We start from the raw sequence: 15292 nt of genomic DNA, 5'->3' as shown, positions 1-15292 counted from the left end.
CCAGGGGGTCGTGGGTAGGTCTTGGGGGTGTTGGGGGTCCTTTTTGTACCTTATATCTCAAAAGGAGCTTCTCTAATAAAATTTGTTTGAAGCTCCCACTCTGCCCACAACAAGGGCAGCGCTGCAGGGGGGCACTGGGGTCACTGGGGACCAGTGATGAACACTGGGAGCACTGAGAACTCCATCATGTCACCCAGTTGCTTCAGTCCAGCTTCCCGTTTTGAGTGAGGGTTGTGTGGATCTCTGTGGTTTTAGGGTATGGTTACAAGCAGCAAGGGTCTGATTGACAAGCTGGCATTTATTGGGGAGAGGAAAATGGAGCGGGGGGTGCTTAGGGCGCTGGGGGGTAGATGCTGATGATCTCCAGGTGTAGGGTCGTGAGGTTGCTGGAGTTGTCCAAGTGTGGGATGCTGGGTGAAAGGGTGTTGGGGATAGCCGTGTAAGGGGTTCTGGGAGTGCTGGGTGTATTGGATATCCAGATGCTGGTGGTTGTGTGTTAAGGGTGCCCAGATGCAGGATGCTGGGTGTTCTGGAGGTGCTGGGTCCACTGGGTGTCCAGATACTGGGGTTGTTGGGTGCTGGGGGGTGACCATATGTGGGGTTCTGAGTGTGCTGGGTGCTGGGGATGCCCAGAAGCAGAGTGTGCTGGGAGTGCTGGGGGTGCTGAGCAGGTGCAGCTCCTGTGCTCAGATGGAAATGCTGTTCTCTGTCTCCAGCGGGTTCAGGTAGTTGTATCTCAGCTCAGCCAGGTGGTTCCTCTCCTCAATTCGGTCCCGGATCTCCTCCAGCTGTCCTTGGAAGGCCCGGATGAGCCGCCGGGGTTCTGCCTCCGTGAACCACTCCTCTGGGTACTGTCCCAGGAGCCTCTGGAGGGGGGGGGAGGGGACGACAGGGACATGAAACCTCCAGCTTCAACCCCTTGGTGCCATTCAGGGGTTCTCTGGCACCCTGGTAGGTGTGGAGCAATGGTGGCTGTCCCCCAAGCTTGGTGACACCAAAGGTGGTGACATCCACCCTTGTGGACACCTCTTGCAGTTTCCTAGCCCCACAGAGCTGTTGCAGCGGGGCACATGGGGGCTGTGGGGCCAGACTCACCCTGTCCTTGAGTTGGGAGCTGAGGAGAATTAGAGCCACCAGGATGTTGGCAGTGGTGGCTACCTCAGGGATGGTGTCAAGGAAGTGCTGCAGGAAGGCCCGGCCCTTCTCGCAGGGTGGTGGATGGCGCATGGAGGACGGGGCGTTGGGGACGAAGGCCCCCAGATCATACTGCAGGGGGATAGGTCACTGCAGAGAACATCCTCCCAAAACAGTGATGGGATGGGTGGGGACATCCCCCGAAAACAGTGAGGAGACAGGTGGGGACATTCTTTGGAACAGAGAGGGGGCAGATGGGAACATTTCAGCATGGCATGGGAGATGGATGGGGATATCTCTCCAGTATGAGGAGAGGATGGAGGGGGACATCCTTCTGGCATGGGGACCATTGGATGGGGATGTAGGGTGAGGACATCCTTCCAACATGGAGATAGGATGAATGGGAACATCCTTCTGGCATGTAGAGAGGTGTGACATAGACATTGGTTCAGCATAGGGGCATCCTTCCTATGCACAGAGGAGTGGGAGGAGGACATGTCCCCAGCATGGCTGGAGGACAGCTGGGGATGTCCTTTACGTCCCTGGCCCATGTCCCACCTGCCCATTGTTGACTGCTGCATGCTGTGCTGAGCAGGTGAACATCACCATGGTGAGGAACTTGATGAGCTCTGCTACTGTCTGCAGCGAGGAGGGAACACCTGGGTGGGGATGGAGACAGCCAAGAGCCTCAGGGACCTGCCTGTCCCCTGCCTCTACTGAGGACATTCTGTGACAGTCACAGGTGTGCTACCTGAGGAGGTCCTGCCCAGGAAGCCATTGGTGAAGATGTCCATCACCCAGGCCTGCAGCTCGGTGTCCCCACTCACTGCTGCATCCCCACCATAGTAGAATGTCACAATGCCGGTGACAAAGCTGCCATAGGGACAAAGTGATTGTGGGATCCTGGGGCATGCCAGGACCACCATCCACACCCCGAAACCAGTCTCACCTCTCAATGGCTTCCCAGAGGCTCATCCCATCATCTCGGTAGTGGTAGTTGGGGACATGGGACATACCACGGTGGCGGATGTCATCAGGGAGGCACAGGGAGGTGTAGGTCACCTGCTCCAGGCCTCGCTGCACCACCAGCAACAGCCCCTCATAGGTCACCCCTGAGCCCTGGGAGGAGGGCCACCCACGGTTAGGGAGGGCAGGAGGTGCCAGACTTCAGTGTCCTCCAGTGCTCCTAGTATACCTCAATACCCTGCACTGCTCCCAGGGTACAAGTCCTCCACCTACACACTCGGTGCTCCCATATACCCCAGTCCTCTCCAGTGTCCTCCCCACCATGTTCTCTGGTGTCTCCCAGGTCTCTCACCAGTGCCCCCTAGTGACCCGAGTACACTACAGTGCTCCCCAGCAATTCCAGTACACCCAGTGTTCCCAGTACATGCCAGTACTCCACATTGGTTCCAGTAGCACTCCAGCACTCCAGTGTTTCCGGTAGACCTCAAAGCTCCCAGGAGATGCCATTGTCCCCAGCAGAATCCAATACCTCCAGTGCCCCCAGCAGACCCCAGCACCTCCAAGACTCCAGTGTCCCAGTGGACTTCAGTAGACTCCCAATGTACACCCCCATGCCTCCCAATACCGCAGAGCATTCAGTCCCCCTCAGTGGTCCCAACAGGCCCCAATGCCTCAGCAGAGCCCAGTGCCTCAGCAGAGCCCAGTGCTCTTAGTCCCCAGGGCTTACCTTGTCAATGAGGCCACCTGGGTTGATGAGGACACTGCGAGCCAAGGTGTTGATATGCAGCGTGAAGTGGAAGTGGGGCATGAGGAGCTGAGGAGGGAACAAACACCTGGAAGGTGACCAGGGACCCCTTCATGGAGCTGGGGGGGCTATCAGGTGGAGTATAACTGCCCTCAGATCCAGAGGTGGGGACCAGCAGCTGGCCCTGAAGGGGGACCTTACCTTGAAGAGGGGGTGACAAGTGGGCAGGTGGCGCAGGGTGGCGACAGCGAAGACCTCCCCAAACAGGTGGGTCCTCAGCAGGTGGGTGAGGAGCTGATGACTGTAGAAGTCAGCGTTGCGCACCCAGGTCTTGGCCAACAGCCAATCCCATTCATCATCACTCGGCAGGAAGATGGGGCTGCAGGGTCCTGGCGTTTGGCTGAGCTGTGGGACACCACCCTGTGATCTAGGACCATTGCCACCCTCCTGATGGCAGCATTTGGGGTGGGACATCCCTACCTGAATAGCAATGGGGCGCAGGAGCCCATCGGTGCCCTGGTGAAGCAAGCAGAGCGGGGCCGCTATGTACTGCTGGCGCCCATAAATGGTGTCAGTTGGGATGTCCTCCAGCACCTTGTAATCCACAATGAAAATCCGACCTTCTTGCAGCTCCTTGCCCAGGTCAGTGCCACCTCCCAGTGAGCCAGCAACCATCTCTGGTGTCACTGGGAATTTAAGTGGCAGTGTGGTGCAGCGATGGATGACGATGGGGTTGTTGCCATTGAGGAACTGGAAGCCGAAGAAGTCATCATCTTGCCAGTGCTTGGCCACATACTCAGGGACTAAGGGGACAGACATCAGCAAGATGGGCAGACATCAGCACACAGTTAACCACCCTCCAGACACATCTTGTGAAGCCCTGAGTGATGCAGGGGAAAGGACAGGGGACAACACACAAGGTACCCACCAATGTCCCGGCCCTGTGTCCGGGAGAATATGGTGCGCATCTCATCCAGGCTGTTCCAGGAGGTGCGTCTCAATAGAAACCCTGACAGAAAGTGGGAGGCCCCTCTACAGGGCAGAGGGGGGACCTCAGCACACCCCTTGCCTTCTCTGGCCCCTTTCCCTGCCATCACCCAGGTCCTCCATGGTCTTAGGGCACTGCTTACTGGAAGATGAGGAAACCAGTGAAGTTGTTGGCCCTGATGCGGGAGAACTGGATGTTGGAGTCCAGCTCGAAGATGGAGTCCACGTTGAGGCAACGGGGCCAGCCCTGGGCATAGTTCTTCCACCTGAGCAGGGGGGAAAATGGGAGTAGACATCAGCATCACTGCTGACTAGCCCACCTGGCCAAAGTAGGCCTTGTTCCCATGTCTCTGCTGTCACCGGTAAGCCTCCTGCCGTGTTGCCAGCTCCCGTCGACGATGTTCCTTGAGGATCTGCAGCTTGTCGTCCACCAGCTTCTTCCCTAGAAAGAAGGAGGGTGTCAAAAGTTGGACCTCTGGCCATCAGAGGAGGATGGGAGCAGGGTGGGTCCTACCTGAGCCCTCCCGCACCTCCACCGTGGTGACCCCCTCCAGCCACTGGTAGCAGGGGAAGCGATACAGGGTGCCGTTGGGAGCTGTCACCCGGACGTCCTTGCAGAACCAGGCATCCTCCAGGAAGAGCCGCCACTTATGCAGGCGGATGAGGACAATGGGGCCCAAGTCCTGCCCACAGTGCACAGAAAGGCTCCTCTCCTGGAGAGGAGGAAATGGCTTCTGGGGGGATGGGCAGATGCCCTGTGGTGGCACTGGGGACACCAGCAGAGAGGGGGCTCAAAGCATCCCCACTTGCTTCCATTGCATCCAGGATTCTTATCCTCCACCATCCCCTCAAAGTCCTTTTCCTCCATCCTCCGAGAACACCATTCCTCCAATCCACCCACGACCACTACCCACCATCCTCCCCAAATTTTTTTCCTCCAGACCCTGGAATCCATTTCCTCCATCTCTCTCAAATCCCTTCCCACCATTCTCTTGTATCTCCAAGACAGTCCATGCAGCCCCTCTCATCCCTGGGGCAGCCTGTGCCACCCCTCAAGTCCCTAGGACAGCTCTACCACCCCTTGTGCCCCTATCCCCATTCTCACCTTCCCTGGCAGGAACAAGAAGGAGACTGTGGTCTGGCGGCTCTCGCCATAGCTCCCCACCAAGGTGATGGAGATGGAGTTGTTGGTCCCAGCTTCCAGCATGTCACCGGTTGCTACTGTCACCTTGTAGACAGCCATGACAAGCTGCAGTGATGTCCTGGAGATGCCGTTAGAGAAGAGTGAGGGGCTGTGGGGTGCAAACCTGCTGTTTTGAGTGATTTGGGTGTCGCAACCCCTGTGGCCGTTGTGGAGCGGGTGATGGGTCCTTCCTCCTCAGGGAGGTGTTATCAGATCACCGCTACTGGCCATCATCCAGTACATCTGATCTCAACTGATGTGGCCATGGGGACATTACCCAAGCGATGGCCCTGGGGGTGTGGGCATGGGGACATTACCCATGTGGTGGCCCTGGGGGTGGCTGTGAGGACATAACCCAAGCTGTGGTCCTGGGAGTGGCCATGGCGACATTACCCAAGTGATGACCCTGGGGACATTACTCAAGCTATGGCCCTGGGGGTGGCTGTGAGGACATTACCCAAGCAATGGCCCTGGGGGTGGCCATGGGGACATTACTCAAGCAATGGCCCTGGGGGTGGCTGTGAGGACATTACCCAAGCGATGGCCCTGGGGGTGGCTGTGAGGACATTACCCAAGCAATGGCCCTGGGGGTGGCCATGGGGACATTACTCAAGCAATGGCCCTGGGGGTGGCTGTGAGGACATTACCCAAGCGATGGCCCTGGGGATGGCTGTGAGGGCATTACCCAAGCAATAGCCCTGGGAGTGGCCATGGGGACATTACCCAAGCAATGGCCCTGGGGGTGGCTGTGAGGACATTACCCAAGTGATGGCCCTGGGGATGGCTGTGAGGGCATTACCCAAGCGATAGTCCTGGGGGTGGCCTGAGCCAAAGGAGGGTCATTCACCACTGGCCAGGAGCTTCACGTGCCCCTGCCCAGGGTCTCCTCCATCACGAGCATTCTCAGCTGCCATTGGCTGGCAGGAAACAGTGGCGCCAATGGTGGGCCAGAGGTGCCTCTGGGGCCAGGGCTGCAGCAGAGCAGCACCACTGATGGCTCTAGCGCTGGGGCTGGGGGTGGTCCGGGGGGGTGGTGAGGGGTGAGTGGGACCCCCAGCACTGGGACACCCCTGAACTGCCATTCCCGGGAACCAGAACCTCAGAACTGCCATTGTCCGAAACCTGAACCCCACATTCCTGTGCACCGAGACTCTCCTGTATCCCATTCCCTGGCCCTGGCACAACCCTCCATCCTCTTTCCCAGCCATACTGCCTTTCTCAGACCCCAGCTCTCCCCTTCCCTTTAACATGGCACTTGCTGCCCATTCCTGCCTTTCCCAGTCCCCAAACCCATTCCTGCTTCTTCCAGTCCCCATATCCTCTCTTTCTCAACACTGGCGAAGCCCTGAATCCTCTGTCCCAGAGGTCTTGCCTCTCCCCACTCTTATCCCTGCCTTTCCTTACCCTGGGACCCCTGCCTGAACCCCAGCACCAGCAACCCTGAACTGCAATTCAAGAGGACCAGGACTGCCTGATCCACCATTCCCAGCACAGAATGACCCTGAACCCTCTTTCCCAGCCACCCCGCCTCTCCAGCCTCCAGATCCTCCTTTTCATTTGTCCTGGGACCCCCTGCATCCCCATTGCTGCCTTTCCCCTTTCCTTAACACTGGGTACCCCTTTAGCCCCCCTCCCCAGCTGTCCTGGCTCTCGCTAACCCATGACTCACTGTGCTCAACACTGGGGACCCTTTGAACCTCCCATCCTACCTCTCTCAATCCCCGTGCACCCTATTTCTTTGACCTTGGGACTGCTCTGAATCCTCATTCCTGTGCATTGGGACCCACCCCCCTGCACCCAAACCCTGGTACTGACACCCCTTGAACCAACTTCTCCAAACCAGGACCCCCTGAATCCCCTCCTATGGCCCTGGGACCTCTTACCCTACACCCCTTGTCCTCCACTAATACCCCTGCACTCCCTTTTTTGGCCATTCCATAGTCACCAGCCCCCAGCCTTCATATATTCCTTGACTCTGGGGCCTGGATCCTCATTCCCTCCTTTCCCAGCCTCCAGACCCCCTGTTCTTTCACACTGAGGAATGCCAGGTCATCCATTCCCAGGTCTCCCCTCTGTGACTCCCCTTTCCTTGAAACTGAGGAGCAATGGACACCCTTTCCTGGGCACAGGATGCCCCTGGAATCACCTCTGCAAAACTTTGTACCCTTTGAAACCGTCTTCCCCAGCAACGTGTATACCTTGCATCCCCTTATCCTGCACCAGTCACCCCCTGCACCCTCTTTCCAAACCATTCAACCTCTCCCCATCTCCAGCCTCTCCTTATATTGGCTCTGGGACCCCCAGATCTCCTAAGTCCCTGTGTTCCTCTGGTTCTCCACTCCCTGCATTTCCTGGGGTGAGGCTGGGAATGTGGCATGTGGGAATTTGGGAGAGGAATTCGAAACTGTGGAGCACCAGGACAGTGTTTCTCCTTGCCCTCCTCACCATCCCATGCTTCCCAGAGCCAGAATCTGGCTGAAATCTCAAGGTGGTGTTGGTCTCTGTGTCTGTCATCACTGCCAGCATCATCATTGTCATTGGATTTGCCATCCCGGTAACACCCCAAGTCGGGTTAGGAAGGCAGTACGGATCTGCCTGGCAGCATTCTGAGGACACACACTGTAGGTGCTGATCCCACTTTATGTTTTCTATCCTTGTTAAAGCCCCACAGATTTCATTCCTGCCTCATGGATCCTCATCATAGCCACATGGATCCCATCCCATTTCCACAGACCCCCTGTCAGAGACTGAAATATAATTTATGACTTAAAAATTTTCATGAATTTTGCCTATTATAGCAAAACACAGTTCTCTGTGTGAGATGTAGCCAAGAAGCTTTCCATTTAGATTCAGACTACAAGAGAGGCCAAATGTGGTGGTATATAGTGCTTAGAAGGAAAGTGCTCAGTGCGTCTTGGCAGAAGCAATGCTTTGGAGCGCTTCGCTGCTGGAAGTGTATGTGAGAAGTAGACAACAATTCACCTCCAGGAGAATGAAAGTGCGACAGGGTACAAAAGATGAAAAACAAAGCCACAGAGCACTGGGCTGGTGTGCACAGCGTACTGGCTGCCAGAGGAGCATGGCTGCCACTTGCTTGCCTGCCAAATTCACATTAGCAGTTGTAAGGGGGAAGTTCAAAGACTACTTGTGCTGCTACCTAGTCCTCTTCCAGCCCCCTGTGGAAAAAATTGTGCTTGGCTTTCGATGTGGAGATGCAGAGAATACAATGGTACATGCAGCAGAGAAGGGAAGGACAGAGTGCACTGGGGAGTTTGATGTGGCTTACTTGCAGCAAGGGGAAGCTGCAGCCCAACAATGGCTTTTTCTTCTGGCCCCTATATGACAGGAGCAGCTGCTGGATGTTTCCAACAGAGCTGCAAGAATGAAAAATATGATGGTCCGTATGTGTGAGAAGGAGGGGGACATAGCCACAGTTTGTTGTGTGCAATTGAAATGCTGCTAGGAGAAAGGTGCTGACACTTGCGTTACTAGATGATGCAGATGCTAAAAAGTTTATGGGACTTACCTCTGACATGTATGTGCAGTCAGTGTTATGTGGTATTTGGGCAAATAATGTTACTATGGTTGCAGTGCAGGGGGGGAAATGGGCCACTGAATAAACAAATCAATATGATTCCAACAGAAGCCATTTATTGTTTATGTTACATGCCAGATATAGATTCTAGGTCTACTGTCCATGTGGGCACGCACGTGGGTTGACTAAGCTGCTTCTTCATGAGGCAGGCACACATCCTTCAGGACATCCAATTGGTCAAGCATCCATCCTCACGTTATGCTTTCCCTGTCTAGGGTTTACATTTTTTGCAGACATTTTCTTAGGCTCTCCTCTTATTTTTGATCCTGTTGTTTTCTCAGTAACCTTGATGAATTCCTGAGAGCTCTAACAACAAATCTGCAGGAGGTTTGATAATATTACTCACAACCACTTTGGCTGGTGCATCAGAACGGCCGGTTATACAGATACATTACTACATTGCAGTTGTTGCGGAAGGCTTTTCAGGTCAGTATACCACTGATGCTGCTTGGCCTTCTGTGGCCACAGAATAGACAACTTTAAGACAAGTTTGCTATCTTCTTAAAGCAGAAGGAATTAAAATTAGTCATGATGGGGGTTCCTGAGTTTTATATGGCCTAGCCCGTAAGCCCAGGATATGGAACACTCTCCTAGAGAGCTGCCTAAAGGGACGGAAAGCATACCATATCCCCTTAATCTTATCAGGGCAAGGGAACCTGATTGAACAGGTGATTGAAAAATTAAGTCAGTTAGGGGATTTACCAGGATTAGAATCAGAGAAATCAGCCCAGAATGAGGGGAAAGCAGAAAAGCAGGAGAATCAACAGGGGAATAGTAATAGGGAGAGCTGAACGAATAGATCCCCTTCTTTTGTTTACTTCTCAACCAAGCGTAAACAAAAAAGATACAGCTGGACAACCACTACAAGCCTTATGTTTATGGCATAGAATTCCCAGAGCAAGAAAGTACAGAAGGTGGAGTACCTCGGGTTGGGGAAGACAGAGGATCATCATTCAATCCATCTGCACTGGTTTATCCATGGACAGACATGAAGGAAGCTGTAGCTGAGGCAGAGGGACAAGTGACAAAGGAATAGGGAATAGATCAAACCCTCATTCTGGAATGCTGTGTGTTGTGACAGGACCCTTGTCCCTTTACCCAGTGTGGGATTATTTGGTGGTCAAATACAAATAAACAAAGAGTCTGTGTTATAGTTGATATGGGGGCGGAGGTCACTGAAAGCAGAGAACCCCTTAAAAACATGGGAAGCTGGACAGAGCAATGCAGATCCAGCCAATATGGTTAATCATACATTCTTCTCCTCTTCCATCTAAAGTGGCAGGTTATATACACTTCAATATAGTTTACAATTACAGTTACATTCTTATTGGCATAAAGCACAGGGAAAAATGCAAACAGACATTGTTTAACTTATGCTTTAGGTGGCTAAAGTGTTCCCACTACTAACTATACTTATTAACATCTAGAAAAACCACTGTCCCTCATTAACACCTTAACATAATTTCTAACTGTGCCACAAGCTTCACAGGCCTGAATCTGGGGCCCAGGCTGGGGTAGCTCAAATCTCAAACCAAATATAAATCATGCCCTCGCTCTCTGCAAAATCCTGCTACAGGTCACTATCATTCAAGGCAACCCAGAAAAAATACAGGGAACTACTGTTCCCATATGAGGATAAAGTGAGCAGACTGTAGTGGGGAGGGTTACTAAATTGGAATTGCAAATTGGAGATTGGGGTCTTCCTATATATTCTGTTGTGGTTTCTTCAACTGGTCAATACATTTTAGGAATGGATATTTTGTGGGGTGATACATTAGAAATTAATGGTACATATAGGGCTTTTGTCACCACACAGGGCCTACATGCCAGGGTTATCACTACAACAAGAAGCAGAAATCCCCAGAGCCACAGAAACTGTAAATATGAAGCACTATAATTTTCATGACCAGATGCAGAAATTCAAGCAGTTGTTAATGATTTGCTACAAGCAGGTGTTTTTTGTTACATACATTCTTCTTTTAATAGTCCTGTCTGACTTATAAAAAAGCCAGATGGCAACTGGCAAATGTCTGTAGGTTACAGGGCAGTGAACAAAAAAACACCCCCCATAACTGCTGCTGTTCCTGAATGTTACACTAATACACCGAATTCAGGCACATCCAGGAACATGGTATGCTGTACTTGATGTAGCTAATGTGTTTTTCACGATTCCTGTTCCCTGTATCGCTCAAGATCAGTTTGCATTTACTTGGGGAGGAAACAGATACACCTTTACATGTCTTTCCCCAGGGCTATAAAAATACTCCTATTTTTATCACCAAGCAATACACCGCACTTTAGCACAACATACTGCACCAGCTGAAGTACAGACTGTACAACACATTAATGATGTTCTCATATAGGTACTGTATATGAACAGGTGCAACAAGAACTGGATGCCATTACTGAATTACCGTGGCACTATGGATGGGTAGTCAATTCTAAGAAAATTCAGGGTCCACCTCAAGAAGTTAAATATTTAAGCATCAGCTGGACCTGGGGTGTTCAACAAATTCCAGAAAAAGCTTTAGCCAGCATCATGTATCAAGAGTCTGCTGCTACCTTGCTTGATGTATTAACTGTTTACTGCTCTCCTGCCTGCTCCATCTACAGTCTGATATTAGCAAACTTAGTGTGTCAACTACAAGCTCTACTAATAACTTTCAACAGGGTGCCTCATTTTGTAAAATAAAGCACTTTAAAAAGTTTTTTTAGAGGCAATTTAAAACTCTAATTTTCATATCTTCATCTTTGAACAGACAATGGGGAAAGATTTTTCACTTTTTACTTGTTCACTACAGAGCAGTGGCTGGGAGCATTCCAGTTTAGATTCAGACTGCAGGAGTGCCTGACGGCCACAGTACCTAGAGCTGGGAAGTTAAGTGTATAGCACCAGTCTATTCTAGGACCAGTGGTGTCAGTAAAGAATGATCTTCCTTGCTCAGAGTCTAGTTCACACCTAGTGGACTGTGTCACACATGCTGGAAATGTGTGCCTCCCCTCAAGCTCTAGATACCAGTGTAGTCTTTCACTCTTACAGATCCTGAAAAGCTTAGAACATCCAGCAGCTGCTTCCTTGTAACAAATCCCTCAGCTAAAAGCCAGGCTTGGCCTTCACCTTTCCCTTGCAGCCTACAAACTCTGACAGACATACAGGTGATTCTCACTTTCCTTCTTAGCTGCATGGAAGAGCACATCCTCTCAGTGTCGCAGAGTCCTTAGCAAGTTCTGCTAAGCAGCAGTTCTGCTTCAAGCAGCTCAATGTGCCAGCACAAAAAGCTTTCGCTGACCTGCCCCCTTGCCTTTTTCTTCCATCTTTTCATTTTCAGAGCACACACTGAAGCTGTGCACTTTGCTTCTCAGCTGAGTGTAGTGTCATATTGCTGGAGTCCTATACATCTATCTTGGTCTTACACAGACAAACTGCTTCTGTTGAAACATGCCAATGTTACACACTTTCCTGCTCAGCTATTCACACCACCATGTTCTGTGTCCTGCTTGCAGTCTGAATCTAAACGGAGAAGTTTTGGCTACATCTGAGACACACAGATGTGCCAGAAGGAAAAGGTTGCTTGGACCTTGCCGCATATGTTCAAAAAAGTCTGTTCACTCCACAATTAAGTGACAGCTTTCTTTGCTTTACATCCTGCAAACTTCACACACATGCACACACACACACACGCGCACGCGCGCACACACACACACACACACTGGAGCCATGCACTTTCCTTCTTTCTCAGCTGCACTCACCCGTCCCCCACCTTGACTTCTCTACCGTTTTTCTCTTGGCCTTGCCATGCAGGGACTTTTCCACTTAAGACATCCATTGTGTTGCCTACCCCTCTATTTGAATGCCTTGCATTTCCTACCCAACCTTGCATTAACTTGTCATTGCTGATCATTAGTTTCTTCTTACTTTCTGACCCATCCATGTCCTTCCCTTGCCCTTCCTACCAATCCAGTGCCTTGCACGGACTTGCTCACCCATCCTCCATTCTCTTCCCATTTGTCCAGGTCCAACCTTTATTCTCCTTCTCCTTCTAGGACTCTCATTCCTTTGCCTGCTTCTCCTTTGTATTGTCTTGCAAAGCCACTGCTTCTCTTGTCTTGCTCTTGAACCTCTCCCTTGCCTTGCATTATCTTGCTCACCCCTCCCCCACCTGGTTTCAACACCTCTCTTTTCGTGGAATTTCTTCAACTTGCCCTGCCCTGCCTGATTCCCCTATGATTCTCCAGGCCTTCACATACCTCTAGTGTTTCAGGAGCATGAGAGAAAGTCCAGAGGAGGTCACGTGCAAGCACACCCATCTGTCCTGGCAGTTTTGTTCTAGCACCTATCCTTGCATGTCTTGAATTTTGGACACAAAATTCACTTTTCACCCTTGGGTTCTGGGACCAGAATGACAGGTCTTTTGCATATGAAGGAAAGCAGGCAGCCCAAGTGTTTTAGGTGCAGATTAGAGATGGCCCATGCGAGATCAAGGCTGGATAGAGCAGGCTGTCCTAGCTGTTGCCCTGATCTTTTTCAGCCTTCTGATGTTTGCATTTTTGTAATGGAGTTTCTCACAGATTTTATGTAAATAAAAATAATGTTTTGTAAACTGTTCTTCCTGTTTACATTCCTCTCTGGAGGAGGGACAATTGATAGACTTTTACTTTGACCAGTGTGCTTGGAGAAGTGTCAACCTTCTTTGTCCAATCTGTGGTCATTGTCCAAAATCTATATAAATCGAGGTCGAAAAAATAAGCTCCTTTGCCCTGATGACTGACTGCGTGCGTGTCCTTCCTTTTCTGTCCGTCTAGTGACACCTAGCCACTTCTGTGTACCAGCAGTCCTTGAATGTACCTGTCACTTGCCTTGCCTTGGCAACCCAACAGTTTCTGTGCCTTGCCCTGCCAACCTTCCCTTAGCTTTGCATTCCCTGTCATGCCCATACCCCAGTCTTGACCTGCCTACTGCTTTCCTTCAAGGCCTTGTCTTGCCTAGCCCTTCCTGTTTCCGCCTGGCCTACCCATCACTGGGCTTACCTTCCTATGCCCAGCCTTGCCTAGAACTTCTAGGTGTTCTTTCGCCTAACACTCCATTTGCTTTCCTGTCACTGCTCTGGCCCCAACTACCTTTCCCTTGAAGTGCCTTGGTTTGCGTTGCCTTGCCTGCATGGAGGGCAAGGCAAAGAGTGGTAGGCAAGGCAATGCAAAACAAGAAGTTTTAGGTATGGCCAGGCAAGGCAGACATAGGAAAAGGCAAGCAAAGCAAGGGTAGGCTAGGAAAAACTAGGCAAGGTACTGAAGGCAAGGCAAGGCAAGTGACTTGGAGTGCCTTTCCTCATGAATCAAAAGACATCGTGCCAATGTTGGTGGAGCAGATGTTAAGGTACTGTGGGGAGGTAAAGTCCAGCAAGATGTTTCTGTTCTGGACCCTTCTGCATAGGAGCAAGTATTGGATGTATTCAATCCTTTCACTTGGTAAGATCCTGAAGAATGGCAATGCCTAGCAAAAGAAAGGAAAGCATGTAGCCTCAGTGTTGGAGGTGCAGATAAGAAGCTGCCTTTGTGGAGGTCAAGGGCAGCAGCAACTTTCTGTTGTGGCATAACATTTGGTTTGGAAGCACTGCCTCAATATGTACAATTATGGAGTCGGTACACATCTTAGGAAGGTGGTCTCCTGAAAGATTCAATTTGGCAGGTGCTTTCCATTCTCAGAGGTGGCCTTCTTGAAATTCTGGAAGCACACATATTTTGGAGAAGGTAAGAAGCTATGCTGAGTCTTGGTGTGCAGATCTAGTGCCCTGGACAGGAAATGCTCAAGAACAATGTTCTGGCACCTTTGTATGGGAACAGTCCCTGAACACTTTGTATTTTGGAGGAAGGGTTGCCATTTCTTTTGAGATGGGCTTCTAGTTCCTCTCTTTGGCAAAGAAGACAAGTTTGGATGCACACTTTGGGTTGTCTTGGTGAGTTTAAAGGCTTTTCCCAAAAGGCAGTTCTCTGGGTTAGGGCTGTTGAACTGTCAGTTGGAATACAGACACCAAGCTGTTGAGCTTTTTGTCCTCATAGCTTTAGTATGTGAGCAGTCACTGGTGCCATTTCATTTGGATCCTGACTCTGTGAGACTGAGGGCTTAGGATGTTACTTAGAGCTGAGAAAGAAGGTGTCCATAGCAGGATGTGTGCTGGTAGTTTGATGGGTGCAGTTGAAGTTGTAGGCAGCGAGAGCTTTTTCAACAGGCACTTTTGTGAGCACTGCAATTTATAGGCTGAAAAATAAAAGTCAGTTGCAGCACACCCTCTTTCTTTTGGGACTTTTTCTGTGCAATCAGCTACTCAACATGCAACTCACACCCATTGAACTGCATTGTACTCCCTGGAGATACGCACTTTCTCTCAAGCCCCACGTACCATCCTATTCTCTCACTTGCGCAGATCTCAAACCCCTTCAAAATGTCCAAAGAAAAAGTGCTACAACAAAAAGCCATTACTGGTCTTCATCTTCCCTTTGCAGTCTGTAAACTAGGTGAAATACTAGTGATTCACACTTTCCTTCTCAAAAATATAATATATAGCATCAGCACATTCTCTCAAAGTGGCAGAGTCCATTGTCAGTAAAATGTTTACTGCTGCAGTTTAGACTGGGAAATGTTCCTGGACAGAAAGCATTTGCTGCACTTCCGTCTTCTCTGGAT

At 50.9% G+C, this 15292-nt stretch overlaps 1 protein-coding gene across 1 annotated transcript; it reads right to left on the bottom strand.

Moving 5' to 3' along the window:
* Positions 1-686: 686 nt before the first annotated feature.
* LOC310921558 (hydroperoxide isomerase ALOXE3-like) lies at positions 687-5075 on the bottom strand (the record flags this gene model as incomplete). Its single annotated transcript, XM_083881723.1, has 13 exons — positions 687-866; positions 1096-1266; positions 1693-1793; positions 1886-2007; positions 2084-2253; positions 2828-2914; positions 3047-3250; positions 3326-3648; positions 3774-3877; positions 3976-4098; positions 4193-4274; positions 4347-4545; positions 4938-5075. The coding sequence occupies 13 exons, from the start codon at positions 5073-5075 to the stop codon at positions 687-689; spliced, it is 2004 nt and encodes a 667-aa protein (XP_083737849.1).
* Between the last annotated feature and the right edge of the window lie 10217 nt (positions 5076-15292).

This window comes from Zosterops lateralis (assembly GCF_965231275.1).
Source record: "Zosterops lateralis genome assembly, chromosome: 35".
NCBI classification, from domain to species: Eukaryota; Metazoa; Chordata; class Aves; order Passeriformes; family Zosteropidae; genus Zosterops; species Zosterops lateralis.
This window is presented reverse-complemented; position numbering and strand designations above follow the sequence as displayed.